This window comes from Tasmannia lanceolata, unplaced genomic scaffold (genome assembly GCF_043159265.1).
Source record: "Tasmannia lanceolata isolate RefF3 unplaced genomic scaffold, GAP_Taslan_0.1 ptg000007l, whole genome shotgun sequence".
In the NCBI taxonomy this organism is placed as follows: Eukaryota; Viridiplantae; Streptophyta; class Magnoliopsida; order Canellales; family Winteraceae; genus Tasmannia; species Tasmannia lanceolata.
In genome coordinates this window covers 23,090,437-23,106,804 of record NW_027518684.1, presented here as the reverse complement: position 1 = coordinate 23,106,804, position 16,368 = coordinate 23,090,437, and the positions used below count along the sequence as shown (strand labels likewise).

General features: G+C 40.3%; 1 protein-coding gene across 1 annotated transcript; it reads left to right on the top strand.

Annotated features, from left to right (window-relative positions):
• Window positions 1-527: 527 nt before the first annotated feature.
• Window positions 528-1,023, top strand: LOC143881155 (histone H4-like). The gene has a single exon (XM_077384144.1). It carries the CDS (start codon window positions 579-581, stop codon window positions 888-890), a length of 312 nt encoding a protein of 103 aa, XP_077240259.1. The 5' UTR covers window positions 528-578; the 3' UTR covers window positions 891-1,023.
• Window positions 1,024-16,368: the final 15,345 nt, after the last annotated feature.

Below are 16,368 nucleotides of genomic sequence, written 5' to 3'. Positions count from 1 at the left end.
GTATGTAGAACTGTGGATTCCAAATACTATAGCCATGGAGTTATGAACCTTGTATCCAAATTGTTTAACAAACCATGCTAATGCAATTAAAGAGGCTATGTTGGTCGTTTGAGCACAATCCTGATTTCCACTCTAATGTTCATCTCTGAGCATCTATCTATTTGGAGTCGGTTCTTATTATTCAAGATATTAGTGGAACTCATTTAATTTGTTAACGACAAAAGAGACACTTGAGGCTCTTTATTGCATTCGATTCAACTTTATACAATTATACAAGTGGCAGCCATCAGAGACATGCAATTGCTAGGTTGCTTACCAAATCCCCAAGTTACACATGCACAAGCCGTGGACTTATCTACTCACAGAAACTGTTTGGAGATGAGGGATGGGATCAGAAAAGACAAAAATAGATGGCAACATTCATTTAATGGCCATGAAAGCTACGCACTTTGGACTTATCTATACTCACAGCTTTGGACTTATCTAAGCTAAGCTAAGCAGTTACACTTGCACAAGCTAAACTGCTGAAGCAAAGCATTTTTCTATTTCCGAGGGTTTTACAGAGTTTGAAAAAAAAAATGTCAGGAAGAGGGAAGGGAGGAAAAGGGCTAGGAAAGGGTGGCGCAAAGCGTCATAGGAAGGTGTTCAGGGATAAAATTCAGGGGATTACCAAACTTGCAATTCGACGATTGGCTCGTAGAGGTGGTGTGAAGCGTATTGGTGGTCTTATTTATGAAGAAACAAGAGGGGTTCTTAAGATCTTCTTGGAGAACGTTATTCGTGATGCTGTTACTTATACTGAGCATGCTAGGAGGAAGACTGTGACGGCAATGGATGTTGTTTATGCCCTTAAGAGGCAGGGTAGGACCCTCTATGGTTTTGGTGGTTAAATCAAAACCCACTCTTATTGTCTATTTTTCCTCCCTTTTGCTCATGGGTTTTTTTTTATAGTAAGATTGATTTTGGAAAGGAGGAATATGTAATGGGTTTTGGGTAATGAAATATTTCAAGTTTCCAATCTAATCTCTCTGGTTGCTTCGTTAGATTTGGGCGCAATTTCGACAGAAGTCTCGAAAAGGAAAAGGAAATCCGACTAAATTTCACTTATTTGAAACGGCGGAAATGGCCTTGCCACGCGAGATAAGTGGGATTCCACCTGAGACGTGCAAAATCCTAGCACTTTCCGTCTCTCACCAACAAAACGACCATTTAAGCTCGTTTCCACGGAAAAGGCCTCCCTTTTCCGTTTCAAGGGTGTGGACCTCGATCCCGAGAGGACGGTGGGCGAGGGACGTGAGATCCCCCTCTCAATCCTCTGAGACCTCCACAAATGTGAAGGAGAGCTCTGCCAAGGAACTCTCGAAATGATGCCACTCACAGCATGTGTGGCGATATAAATGAGATACCTCTCGATTCAAGGACTAGCCCGGAACCAAGATGTACCTATAACAAAGAAGAGTCGCCATCCAAGGAAATGGGCCCTAGATCCCATGAAATACTCTGTTGCAACGGATAACCAGAGATGCAAAGGTCCGTGCCTGGTGACGAATGAGGAAGATCTGAATAGCACCCCCAATTCGCCCAAGTACAAACACTTGGTCTCTTATGCCATTTTTAATTAACTTTGAAGAGTCTTGGGCAAAAATCATGTGAAATGGAAACAATCATCCCCGAGAAAACGTCTATCTAAGCATGCATGACCCGGGAATGGGCGAAGAAAATGAACATCCAAATCCTAACTCATCACATCTAAGAAAGCAGTAAACAACCACATGCAGAGCTATAACTAAACAAACAATGATAGATATAATAAGATAAGGAAAGCAGTAAAGATCTATATCTAGACAGATAATCAAGATAAGACGAATGGACAGACGCTATAGCTAAGCAATCAAAGCAGTAAAATAAATACACTAGCATGCGAGCCTATGCAAGAGATAAGACTAAGAAAATGGCAATCGATCGCACGCTAGAAGAACAAACAAACTAGAATGCATAAGAAATCTCAGATGAGCACACAGCAAGCTAAAAGGTGCAAGAAAAGAAAGAAATCAGGAAATCAACGGTATGCGAGAACCAAAAACTGCCAGGAAAAAGAAAATGGAACACACGATAGGCTCAGAGGGCGATTCAAAAGGAATCAAGCCCAGCGATTCTAATCTGCTGAAGATCGGACAAGTCTCGCGATCGTCATGACCTATCGTTGGGCTCAGCGAGGACAATCCCTGTGAAGGGACCACGCTACGTCATCGCCCGTCCCAAAACCCGATAAAACGTCGGAAAACCGATGAAAATTGAAAAATCGCGATCGAAATTGAAAATGGAATGAAAAGGGGACTCCGAGTGACCTGGCGATCATCATCCTTGCCCATTTTTGTTTTTGTTTTGAAATGTTTGAAAATATTTATTAAAAGGTTTGACTGGACTTGGGTGGACCCAAGCTACCTACGTACCCTGTGAAAAGGGATCAAGCCAACGTAGTTTGAAACAGCTTTTCGAAAAACGCTTTTGTTGTTTTTGAATTTTTGTTGTTTTTGTTGTTTTTATCCCTTTTGATTGAAAGGGAGTTTTGGCTCAAGAGGTTGCCGTCCGTCATCGCCTAAAACTGAGAGGAGTGACGAAGTGTTCCCAAAATCGATGGGATCCCGAAATGCAAAGAGTATCCCAAGGAACGTGAAGAGAGTAGTCCCAAAAAGAAGACAAGGTGGAACCCTTGAATCCCATAAAAAATGATGACCTCAGAAAGAAGGGAAACCCCTACACCCTGTAAGAATCTCAAGAAGGGAAAGAGGATGTGAAGGGCAAAAGGTTGGCTCAAGAAACATTCCGTCATCGCGGGAGAATGATCCGTATTCCCAGATTTTCAAAGTAGGAGGCAACACAGCTCCAATTCTATGAACAAGGGAGCAAGTCACGTGAAAATCAAACTCACGAGTAGGATATGAGATGATATGGGAATCAAGCAAGGCAGCATATTTAACCCATTCCAAGACAATGGACAACACTACTATAAACTCACAAACTAGTGGTGATGCAGCGAGATGACTAGATAGTCTTACACTCACAAACGACATAGTTGTGGGACCGAAAACCAGGCAACAGGAACTAGAGAAAACAAACAGAGAAGGAACGTGACTATGTGCGAGACAAATGGAATTGGTATAGCCTCCCAACATGATGGCTGTTAATAACAAATCACATAAGATCAGTTGAAATAACATAGACTAGCTGATTACATGCAATTATCAAAATTTAGTAATGCAATTATTAAAAAAATCCAACCGTTGATACCCGCGCTACAATATTTTGCTAATGAAAATACTAACCTGGTGAGACATTTCTCCATTGGAGGCTGTACCTGTAGATGGGTTTCAGATCTTAAATTTCGTTGTCGAAATTTTTGGATGAACAAGACCTTGATCGCGTTGTTTGCATGATGGTCCTTCTCTCGCAGCCCAAGAACCCTTCTCAATCAAACACCCTCACCGAACAGCGAGACCAATTGGATCTAGAGTGGATGGCCGGATCCGATCGAATTTCAATAAAAGGGAATACCACCGAGAAGATGGAATAGGGATTTGTTGGGAAAATGGGTTTAAGGCAACTGGGGTTGAAGAATAGGGAAAGAAATAAATGGTAATGGGGTTTGGGTATGTCTCTGTTAGAGGTTCCGAACAAGGAAATGAAGTGGATGTTGGTGAAGATGGAGGAGGGTTTGGGGATGGCTGTAATGGAGGTTAGGGGCGGTGGTTGTGGTGGAGGTAGACAAGGATCCGGTGGTGGAGGTTGGGATGGAATTCGCCGAAGCGTGGGTTTTGGGTGTGAAGATGAAGAAAAAGGTGGTTCGGTGGAGGAGATGAGGTGGGTGTGGAGAAGAGAAGATGGGGATGATGTGAAAGAGGGTTTGTAAATAAAAAATAAAAATGGGTTTGATGTGGAAACGATGGCTGAGGTAGTGGGAAGAAGATGAAGATGGTGGTGGAGGTGGGTCTTGAGGTTGAAGGTGGTGGTGATATGGCTGAGATGTGGCCGGAGATGATGATGGCTTGTCGGATTCAATGGGATTTGCAGAATGTAGAAATGGGTTTGGATAAAACAGGGTATGGTGGCTGGATTGGAGATGGAGATGGGAGATAGTGGTGGAGGGTTTGGTGATGGGGTTTGTGGGAAGGGAGTTGAAGAAATGGGAAAGGGATTAATGGTATTATAAAGGGTGATTAGATCTCCGGCAGACTTGCTGAGGAAGGAGGCCGGAATTGGGGTGAAGAAAATGGGTTTCTGTTAGAAATGGGTTAAAGGGTTCTGATGATGGAGATGATGTGGATGATGGTAGGGTGATAGCTAAAGCATGGTGAGGAAGTGGCTTTAGTGGTGGTGGCTGATGGGGTGGAGATGAAGGTGGCTCAGATTCAATTGGATTTGCAGAAGGTAGAGATGGGTTTGGGTTGGTGGCTGAGATGGTAGTGGTGGGTTAGATCGGTGGCTGAGGGTGGTGGAGAGGGTTTGGATTAGAGAGGGATAAATATGGGTGGGGAGGAGTTGGTCGGACGTGATGGGGCTTACCGGATTCCGACGAGGATCGTCTGGGAAGATGAAGATGGTGGTTCGGCCGGCGGTTCCCTCTCTCTCTCTCTCTCTCTCTGCAGAAAATTCTCTTTTCTCTGATTTTCTCTACAAACCCTAATTCGGGTCTTTTTATTAGCAAAAGGGTGTGTCAATTTCCACACATCCTCATTTTGATAGTCACACTCTTGTTTGGTCTTTTCCTCTTTACTTAATCACATATGAGAATTGGTATTGGCACCTCTTCGCTGGATATCTCACCCCCCTTGCTGAAAATTTACAGGCACGTTCTTGAGAATGGTAACAACCTTTTGGGCAACATTCTTGTGTACAAACGGACAATGTGAGTCAGTAAAAATATCAAAGTGAAGTTGCGGGTAAGAATTGGAGCTTAGGGATGTAAACGAAGGAGTGTTAATATCAAAGCTCGGAGAATTTTTTCCAAGTTCTCAGAAAAACTAAAGGGATAAGATCAAGGGCAATTGAATGGATGATATCAATGGGGCTCGGGGATCACTCATGCTTTCAGAATATTTCGAAAGTAAAAAAAAAAAATGGTCTCCAAATGGGCATTTTCGGATTTTCCAAGTTCTTTCGCAATTAGAGGTCAGTTTTTAGAACTTTCATTCGATCTCGGGAATTGGTTTCAGAATTGATTCACAAACTTGAAACTTCATTCTGAAGGACTTCGAATTTGGTCTCGGGACTCAAATTTCGGGATTTATTCAATTTTTGGGAAATTTGGGTCAGGTCAAAATGGGGTGTCTACAAAGGGCGCAACTGAACAGGCCCTTAGTGTGTTGCTCAAGATGGGGTCGAACGATGGTGTCAAAGTGAAATGAAATTTGCCTGCGATGAATCGGCGGTGATTGCGAGGTTCGGACAACGGTCAGATCAGTGGCGTACAAGCCCCGATCTCCCCCTCTTCCTCTTCTTTCCAATTGTATACCAACAACAATGGGGTTACAGACGTGAATTGCTGGAATTGCAGAGAAGATGATCACTGGAATATACAAAATTGTCGAATATTGGCGTAAATTGCCGGATCCAATGATTGCTTGGATGAAATTGCAAAGGCTGCGGTGGAGCTCTTCTTCCCCCCTTTGGGTCCCCTCTAATAAACCCTAGTATGGGACCCGATCCCGCGAGAGGGGAATGACGCGCGAGCCGCACGCTCTCTCTTGGGATCTGGTACTCATGCGAATGGCGTGTGTTTTTTATTATTGATTTTTAATTACCCAACCAAGCAGGCAGCAACCAAGCCATAGGGTACAAACAAACGTGCAACCCAGTACCCATAAGGGTAGGGGTAAGCCGCCGAGCCTAGCAAGATGTGATTTAATTCATCTTTTCCGTGAACTTGGGATCACTAAGGCAATCTGAATTCCACGCAAAAGAGAGTGACAGAGTCGCCACCTAGATGAGGGATGTAGGAGCCATAATTGACCAGAAATCTAGACTCGTTACCTGGTTACGAGAATGGAAGGTATGGGGAGCTACCACCACATGCACCATTCATGCCCGATAATCGGTCTTCAATTCCAAAAATTAACTCTTTTGAATTTCTTTTAAATGGTTCATTTAACTCTATATTAATGTGCGAACTACATGACATGCATCCTAAGATCTAATTTCAGTGTAATTCCTAAATGTGTATCTTGATTTTCTTAATTTATTTGAATTCAATCTAAGTGAAAGTTCTCCTAAAATTCTAATTTCATGGAAAGTCGTAAGTGATTTAATTACTTTTAATTTAAGGATTAATGTACAAAACCCCACCACTTATGTGTGGAGCCGACTCGGGCTTGGTATGCCACTCAAGTATCCAAGTTGCCTACGTATCCCAGCCTCACTGGAATCAGAGTCGATCGTAGTTCGGTGCACCTGAACTAAGCTACTTCTGCCTAACTCATCTAAGACACCGATCTAGACTGGATTGACTATTTTACAGTTTAAGAGAAATTATTTAGTTCAAGTTGAGTAGATTTTATTATCCTAGGACTCCATCTAAGATGCTATATGGTCCTATCTAAGTGCAAGACATCCCTTTGACTAATGCAGGTGAACCTACATCATAGGTAACTAGGCTTGTCCTATGGAAAAAAGGGGTGACTAGTGTAACTAGATCTATTGGCACGGTTGCTATCCATAGCAAACGACCGTGATGAGGCTGGACTCATAACTCTAGGACTCCGTAAAACCTAGGACACAATAAGACGTAAGTGTTCCTAAGGGGCCCTAAAGGTTCCTACGATAGGAGACCGTAATCCAACGGCTCTTAAGACGCGGATCGAGTTAATTCGATTTGTTAAACTTAATGATTTTTTACTTTTGAGGATTTTTTATTCCTAAATATCTAAGGAATACCAAAGGCTCTATGGTTCGCAAGTTTCGGCCTCGAATCGCAACTATGGAAGGGAATCGTGCTCTCAACACTTGTATAATTTAGCACGTTGTGGACCCCGATCCGAGGAATAGGCGGCGAGGGAACGGGTCCCTAACACCCTCCTCTGGATCATCCACGTGTGAAGGAGAGCTCTACCAGGGAACTCTCGAAACGGATGCCACCCTCATAGCATAGCACGAGTGGCGATGTAAAAAGAAAGAGATATGTCTTGATCCGGAACCGAGGTTCGAAACCGAGACATACCTAAAATAAACTCAGAGTCGCCATCCATGGATATGCCATGGAACCCTAAAATCAAATCCTCTGTGCAATGGATAACCAGAAATATATATGGGTTCGTGCCTGGTTACGAATGGGGAAGGTCTGAGAGCACCCCCAATTCGTCCGAGTGCAAGCACTTGGTCTCTTATGCCATTTTCATTAACTCCAAAGAAGTTTGGGTAAAAATCATGTGAAATGGGAACAATCCTCAGGAGTCGTCTACCTAAGCATGCATTTCCTGAGAATACAAATAATAAACACACATAAAATAAAATGAAAGATGTGCCACCTAAGCATAGCTAGGTTATGAGTGACAAGCCTAATGGGTGTCTAAGTTCTAATGTGCAAACACATGCAAGCTATAGCTAAAGGTATAGGATCAGTACAAGAAAGTAAGAAAACACATCAAAACATACGATGACTACACAACAAATCCTAAGACTCTAAATTATTAGCCCGAGTCTTCAGATGGTCTGGTATTCATCCAAAGAAGCCTACGTATCCCCGCCTCTACGAGAATCAAGGCAACGTAGTTCTTCGCACCTATGAAAACTAGGATGCCTAAGACACATAGACCTCTATCCTAGACTCGATCTAAAAGACTGGACCAGTTATTAGAAATTTCTTGTACGATTATTTAAATTCCAGGGAGTTGTGGATTTTAAGACACCCTATATGCCCTAACTAAATGCAGATTAGCCTTAAGCTAATACAGGTGGTTCCTACAACCTATGTGTAACTAGGCTGTGTGTCCTAAGGAAAACAATGGGATCACTAGCGCATTCTAGACCTAGTCATCAGTCGGCGATGTGAATCGCCAACTGACCGGACGGAGGCGCTCCTATAACTCTAGGACAGACCCCTAACTCTAAAAACAAGCACACAATAAACAAACAATCAAACAACCTATCGAAAGAAAAACCCTAACTCTAAAACTCTCTATCTAGGAGAAACTCCTAACTCTAGAGGAAGATCTTTTGAAAACAAGATTTTTAAGGTTTTTGAAGAAGGTTTAAAACATTATTTACAAAAAGTTTGGCTGGACTTGGGATATAAATCCCAAGCTGCACTACGTACCTCGTGGAAGAGGATCAAGCCAACGTAGTTCGAAACGAACTCTCTAACTACACTCAGAACATTTTAAAACAATTCAAATGTTTCGATATTTTTGGATTATAGGTTTCTGATGTTTTCACCCTCTTGGTCAAAGACTGGAGGGAAAATACAAAAACAACACCCTATGGCCAAATCCTAGGGCTAAAAGGGGAAACTAGGCTCTAATAATACCATTATAAGAGCGAATGAGTCAAAGACTCTCTAATAACACCGCAAAGGACAAGTGAGTCAAAGACTCTCTGAAAGAAAATGAATATGAGTCAAAGACTCTAACAATACCAACTAAAAGGATAAATGAGTCAAGGACTCTCTAAAAGAAATGGAAACACGAGTCAAAGACTCCAATAACACCAACTAAAGGATAAATGAGTCAAAGACTCTCTAAAAGAAAAGGAACACGAGTCAAAGACTCCACTAACACCAACTAAAGAATAAATGAGTCAAAGACTCTCTAAAAGAAATGGAAACATGAGTCAAAGACTCCAATAACACCAACTAAAGAATAGACGAGTCAAAGATTCTCTAAAAGAGAAAGAAACATGAGTCAAAGACTCCACTAATACCAACTAAAGGATAGATGAGTCAAAGACTCTCTAAAAGAAAAGGAAACACGAGTCAAAGACTCCACTAACACCAACTAAAGGATAATGAGTCAGAGACTCCCTAAAAGAAAAGGAACACGAGTCAAAGACTCCACTAACACCAACTAAAGGATAAATGAGTCAGAGACTCTCTAAAAGAGAAAGAAACACGAGTCAAAGACTCCACTAATACCAACTAAAGGATAGATGAGTCAAAGACTCTCTAAAAGAAAAGGAAACACGAGTCAAAGACTCCACTAACACCAACTAAAGGATAAATGAGTCAGAGACTTCCTAAAAGAAAAGGAACACGAGTCAAAGACTCCACTAACACCAACTAAAGGATAAATGAGTCAGAGACTCTCTAAAAGAGAAAGAAACACGAGTCAAAGACTCCACTAATACCAACTAAAGGATAGATGAGTCAAAGACTCTCTAAAAGAAAAGGAAACAAGAGTCAAAGACTCCACTAACACCAACTAAAGAATAAATAAGTCAGAGACTCCCTAAAAGAAAAGGAACATGAATTCGCACATTTGGCAGAGGTAAAACACCCAGCCGGGCCGGACAGCTACTTAGCCCTAGGGTGCAACAAATGTGCGCCCAGTACCCCATAAGGGTAGGAGTATGAAGCCAAGCCGAGTAGGGTGTTCTCCCAAAAACCAAACGACGCACAAAGAGGAGAACTAGCGAGAGAATGAGACCGGGCGGGTCTCCCAAACACACACAAAGATGGGCTCCAAGTAACCTTATCATTGCCCTTGCAAGGGGTAAGCAAGGCTAAGACAACTAATTGACCAAATTGGTCTCTAATTAACAGAGGTACAAATTGAGGTGCAACCTCAGAGAGGATTCTACAAATGAGGCCAAGCATGCCTTCTAAAGGTACACCATTTATCAAAATCAAAGCAACCTCCCTGAGGTTAAGCTAAAAATGAGGCTTGCCTCCAAAGGAGGACTTCCTAATGAGACAGAATATGCCTCCTAGTACAGGTTCTAGTATCTAAAGAAGTCTAGAAGACTGCGTTAGTCCACCAAGAGAGCAGAAAAGAGCTACTAGGCAATCTCAAATTTCCATTCAATTCTTATATAAACAAATCAAGTACTAAGCAAAGAAAGACTTATAACTAAAGAGTACACAACCTATAATAATAGCAATCATAGCGTGATAAACAACATTAATTAGCCCAGACCAGCCGCTAGGTAGCCTAATGAAGTAAAAAACAATATCAAACACTTCAAAGCTAACCACAAACCCCAATACGGGGACTCCAATGAAATCAGATGATGCCAAAGTAATCATCTGATTTCCTACACGTATAATATTTCTACAAACCGCCTTGAAATCAGACGATATTCGTGTCAAGGACATCGAATAGTGCAAATCATCTGATTTCCTTCTTCAATTAAACAATTTATTTAAAATAAAATTAATTAGCCCAGACCAGCCGCTGGGTAGCCTAATGAAATAATAAAAAAAAATGATATTAAACACTTCAAAGTCAACCACAAACTACTTAACCAGTGCTATTTTCTTTATTACAGAAATTAGCATCATCTAATAATAACAGATCAACTTAAAATCATTTCATACATCAACATCATTTCATTAAAATAGGAGATTACAACAGGAATTAATATACTAATTTTAAATCCAGGATTAAAGAAGGAAAGAATGTTATCTGACTGAATTGATCAAAATTATTGATGAAATTCTCTAAGATAAGAGATCCGTAAGCAGATTTGCAGAAACAATGAGATCTACTAGATTTCACTATTTTGATTAGGCAAACAAATTGTTAATATGTAAATCGAAGCTTGAAATAATGGAATGAGCTAAATCTAAACCAGAAGATAATCAATTCTATGGTCCAGCAACATGATTTTACAGAAAAACTAGCAAGGTTTAGGATTCTTAGTCCAGATCTATGATCGGGAGCTTAAGCTAGGGTTTAAAATTTTTTTAGATCTATAATTAGACGGCGAGAAAACAGAGCTTAAGCTGAAGCTAACTTTAAAAATTAAGAAAAATAAAAGAATTAACAGATCCGATGATTAATCAAAGGAACACACAAAATTAAAAGGGAATTGGTCAGATCTAGGGTTTTGAATGCAGAAAATGGGGAAAATTGATAAATCGGGGTTGGATCGGATCTCAGGCGAGATCAAATGAGAAATTTGGTTTTCTTGATCCAGGTCTACTCTCTTTCTCTCTCTTAATCTCTCTCAGATCTTTCAACTAGGTTTTAAACAAGAATAAAAGTAGAACAAAATTGTTTAATAGAAAAAAATATCTGACGTGAGAAAAAGGATTCCACCGGAAAATAATCGGAGATCCACCGGAATATGACCGGAATCTAACCGGAGGTAGTCGGAGAAGAAGAAGCAAGATGAGATCTCCTTTCTCTCTCTCTCATTCTCCGTCGAAAAAATGAAAATATCCTTCTCTTTTCAGATCTGAGATCTCTATTTCACGACCGGAGCTTGGAGGCGGGAGAGATAGTGGTGGAGGTTGGACGGAATAGAGATTCGAGATAATGAGATGATCGGAGGATGATCGGGGAAAAAGAAACGATCGGAGAAGAGAAATGGGGTTTTTTCGTTTCTCCTCTTTCTCTCTCTGTTTCTCCGAGAATGAACAGTCCCCTCCCTTCTGGCTGATTTTTTTTTATATTAAAAAAAACTGTGCTGATATTCGCACCCTCACTTGATGAGGTGCGCGAATACGGATGAGTCGCGCCCGCCATTTTTGTCCTATTTGGCCTGGGCGCGACCATCACAGGATAATTCGCCCCCCTTTTCAAACGGATACTCCCTGCTGCGGATAACTTACCCCCCTTTTGGGTTTGTACTACACACCCTCTCTCGGCTTGTCCTATTTGACAAATTGAGTCGGATTTTGATGAAATTTGGCGGGGACCCTGGTGAGACCCGAAGCTACTTCAGGATTCAATTCGGGACCCCAACTCACCGATTTGACGAGGCTTTGTACAAACAACTCGAACCTGGGTCCGGTCAAAATGGGGTGTCTACAGATGCCTCTCTTTGGCAGAGCGTGCTTGTCACGCGAATGGCAAAGCTGAACAGACGACACATTTTGACTGACCCGAAAGCAAAGCAAATTTTTGGGTTTTTAGTTTTAAAATGATATTCACAAAGATAAAACTCTACCAACAATAGGGAGATAGCCTCTCACCGACTCTTAACTCGGCAACTAAGACAACTCAAAGAGATAGTCTCTCCCTAATACTCATGACTCAACTAACTAAACTAGTTAACAAAAAACGAACGAACGACTACAAAAACACAAACACTTCTTCTTCTTTTTTTCTTTTTTTTTTCAGGCTAAGCCAAAGTAAACATAACAATTGCTCCAAGAGCACCAACCAAACAAACAAATTAATCACTCCAATCACTCAAAGAGTTTCCATTTTTTTATCACGCTAATTAGTCTAAGACTTGACCAATTATTAAGGTACTCGAATATTTGAGTTAAACTCAAACTTCTAATGCTGAGGCGAAACTAAGTCTCAAGCCTGGTGATAGATATACAGATCATTGCTAAAAATAAATCTGTTTAACTATCCAAGTAATTTTGACTCCTCTCTTTCAAGGTAGCGAATCATTCCAGGTCACGCGGTTCTGCTAAATAGTTCCACGTAAACCCAATTTGTATGTCTTGCTAAACAGTCCCATACAAACCTCTTCGCAGATACGCATGACTCCTAACCCGTTAGGAAGCTGCACATTGCGGAACGATGATTAGGTAAGTCACCACTTGACATTACATTACTAATCATCAAGGTACTCGAATATTTGAGCTAAACTCAAACATCTAATACCAAAGGCGAGACTAAGTCTCAAGCCCAGCGATAGTTATACAGATCATTACTGAAAATGAATCTGTTTAACTATCAGAGTAATTCTAACTCCTCTCTTTCAAGGTAGCGAATCACTCCAGGTCACGCGGTTCTGCTAAACAGTTCCACGTAAACCCAAATTCGTATGTCCTGCTAAACAGTCCCATACAAACCTCTTCGCAGATACGCACGACTCCTAACTCGTTAGGAAGCTGCACATTGTGGAACGATGATTAGGTAAGTCACCACTTGACATTACATTACTAATCATCAAGGTACTCGAATATTTGAGCTAAACTCAAACATCTAATACCAAAGGCGAGACTAAGTCTCAAGCCTAGCGATAGTTATACAGATCATTACTGAAAATGAATCTGTTTGACTATCAGAGTAATTCTGACTCCTCTCTTTCAAGGTAGCGAATCACTCCAGGTCACGCGGTTCTGCTAAACAGTTCCACGTAAACCCAAATTCGTATGTCCTGCTAAACAGTCCCATACAAACCTCTTCGCAGATACGCACGACTCCTAACTCGTTAGGAAGCTGCACATTGCGGAACGATGATTAGGTAAGTCACCACTTGACATTACATTACTAATCATCAAGGTACTCGAATATTTGAGCTAAACTCAAACATCTAATACCAAAGGCGAGACTAAGTCTCAAGCCTAGCGATAGTTATACAGATCATTACGGAAAATGAATCTGTTTAACTATCAGAGTAATTCTGACTCCTCTCTTTCAAGGTAGCGAATCACTCCAGGTCACGCGGTTCTGCTAAATAGTTCCACGTAAACCCAAATTCGTATGTCCTGCTAAACAGTCCCATACAAACCTCTTCGCAGATACGCATGACTCCTAACTCGTTAGGAAACTGCACATTGCGGAACGATGATTAGGTAAGTCACTACTTGACATTACACTACTAATCATCGGGGTACTCGATACCTGGGAGAAGGAAGAAAAGACCAATCCACATAACACAGGATTAGAAAACAAGTAGAAAAACCTTTTTTCGAAAACAAAATTTCATGAGAAATTCAATTTATTATTGAACATTAATTCTGGAGAGTTTCATCAATTTGTAAAACATTCTGATATTCAAAAAATCCGAAAATTTTTGGGTGTTCTGGAAATCAAAACATTGGTTTGGAAACAAGATTTCACGAATTTGGACATGGTTTGATATACTTTTGGATTCGTTCATCAAGAAATAACCTCTTTCGGGGTTATTGTTTGAAAAATAGAATGAAAATTAAAACGGCCAAACCGCGATTGGAAATTAAGTTTCAAGTAGTATTTTATTTTATAGAAACCCCAAAAATATCAGTTTTTAAAGAAACCCACGTTTCCTAACACTTGCTTTCATAATCCGATTTAAATCCATATTGAATAAAAAATGAAAGAAAATCATTATTAAATGGAGGAAATTTAATTTTTTGGTGAAATTTTGAATTTTGAAAACTTATAATCTATATCATAACATACTGGAATTTCAAGAAAAAATCATTGATTTGATCTATCAAAAGTAAAACCCTAGCATGCTTTTCTACTTTTGATATTACAAAGATAAAGATCCTACCGTTGATCGCGATCCTTGTCTCTTGGGTGCGTAGATCCGAGGTATACGCTTTGTTGCACCCTTTTATATGATGAAGAAGACACAAAGAACACCCCAAAGATCCTTGATGTGTGATTTGTTAAAGAAGAAAAGGGATTTTTAAAATCCCTTTTGTGAAGAACCCTTGAGAGATATGAACACACTTCAAGAGAGAAGAGGTTTTTTTTTTCTTGGGAGGAGAGAGAAAAATGACGAATTTGGATTTTTTTCAATCTTTTTTAGGATTGTTTGCTTTGATTTTTATACAAACAAAAGCTAGGGTTAAGAGAGAAATAGTAATTTCCAATGTGAGAGCTCCCTTTTTGGCTTGTTTTCAATTTTTCCTCTTGCTTTCTTTCTTTCTTGTTTTCAAATTGGATTTGATTCCAATCTTAATTTCTTGTCAATCAAGACATGCTATTCTCATTCCACATTGCTTCTTTGGAAGAAAACTTTTTTAAGCAATCATTCCTCTTTTCCTTCTTTCCTTCTTTTCATTTTTTATTCTTTTTATTTTTCTTTTAACAAATATGTATGATGTCACCATTGTGACATTGAAATCCAAGTAATGACTTGGTTTGGCAACCTAGAGGGGGGGTGAATAGGATGTTTATAAAACTTTTACCTTTTGAAAACTTTTACTAAAATTTCACCCAAGACTTATCCCTTGTTAATTAGCAAACTTAATTAGGTGATTTAGCCTAGTTAGCAAGGTACCAATATTCAATCAAAACCAAAATGCTAACTACTCACTCAATTCCAAATATGTAAGAATGCAAGCACAAATAAATAAAAAAGTGAGAGGGAGAGAAAGATAGAGAAATACCAACACAAGTGACACAAAGATTTATAGTGGTTCGGCAAACGGCCTACTCCACTCTACTCAAGGTCGCACTTGAGGATTTCCACTATTGAGACCTCCACGACGCCCGGCTCCGAGGCTTTTACACTCCAAGGGAATTAGATAAGGATGCCCTTCCACCTTTACAATGACTCTCCTTCTCCGCCGAGTTCTAAGCGCTTTCTCCCAAGGGAATTAAACACGGATGCCCTTGCCACCGATCGAATAAAGAAGAAGATAAAAGCTTTGCCTCTATGTAGGCTACAATGCAAGTTGAAGCTCCAAGGATGCTCTCAAGAATAAACAAGTTTAAGCCTAAACCAATCTCAAAAGATTTTCTCAAATCAAGGCACAAAGAGTTTGGTTGGTGAGAGAATTTAACCAAAAATAGTTCACAAATGATTTTCTATGGTTCGTTGAAGTTGGACAATGTTCCTCTCTTGTTTTAGACCCATTAGATGGGTATATATGAAGTCCCAACTCCATGTGACCGTTTGGGGGGTAAAACAGTCAAAACTGGGTCAAAAAATCAACTAGCCGTTGGGCCTCCAACGGCTATAATTTTTTGAGAAAATACACTTCTCGGAGTTTCGAGAGTTTTCTCGGAGTTCCGAGCTCGGAGCTCCGAGGGTTTCTCGGAGTTCCGAGAAACCAAACAGAGATTTAAGTTTAAGAACCTGGTGCATTTCTCGGAGCTCCGAGAATTTTCTCGGAGTTCCGAGACTGGTTTCCAGCAAACAGTGTCGAACTTGTAAAATTCATATCTCCCTCATTTCTCTTCGGATTTTGACGTTCCTATACTCTACGGATATGAGAAAAATGAGAGCTATCTGTTAAAAATATTTTCAAAAATATTTGAAAATGTTTTAAATAAGTTTTGATAGGATTTAGTTGCTGGTCCAGGTTGTTGCTTCGGAACTCTGTTTTGTTCATTCTTGTGTTGAATGTCATATGGGTCCCAACATGTTGGTACACCACCATGGCCATTCACTTATCCATTTAAGTCCTTAAAGGGTGTGTTAGTCTCTTTGAAAAACATATTTTAGGGGTTTTAAGATGTGCCTTGATCAAGAGAAAACACAAGAGAGAAAGGTGATACATACTACCCTTTTGAACACTCTCTTGAATGAACTCTTGAG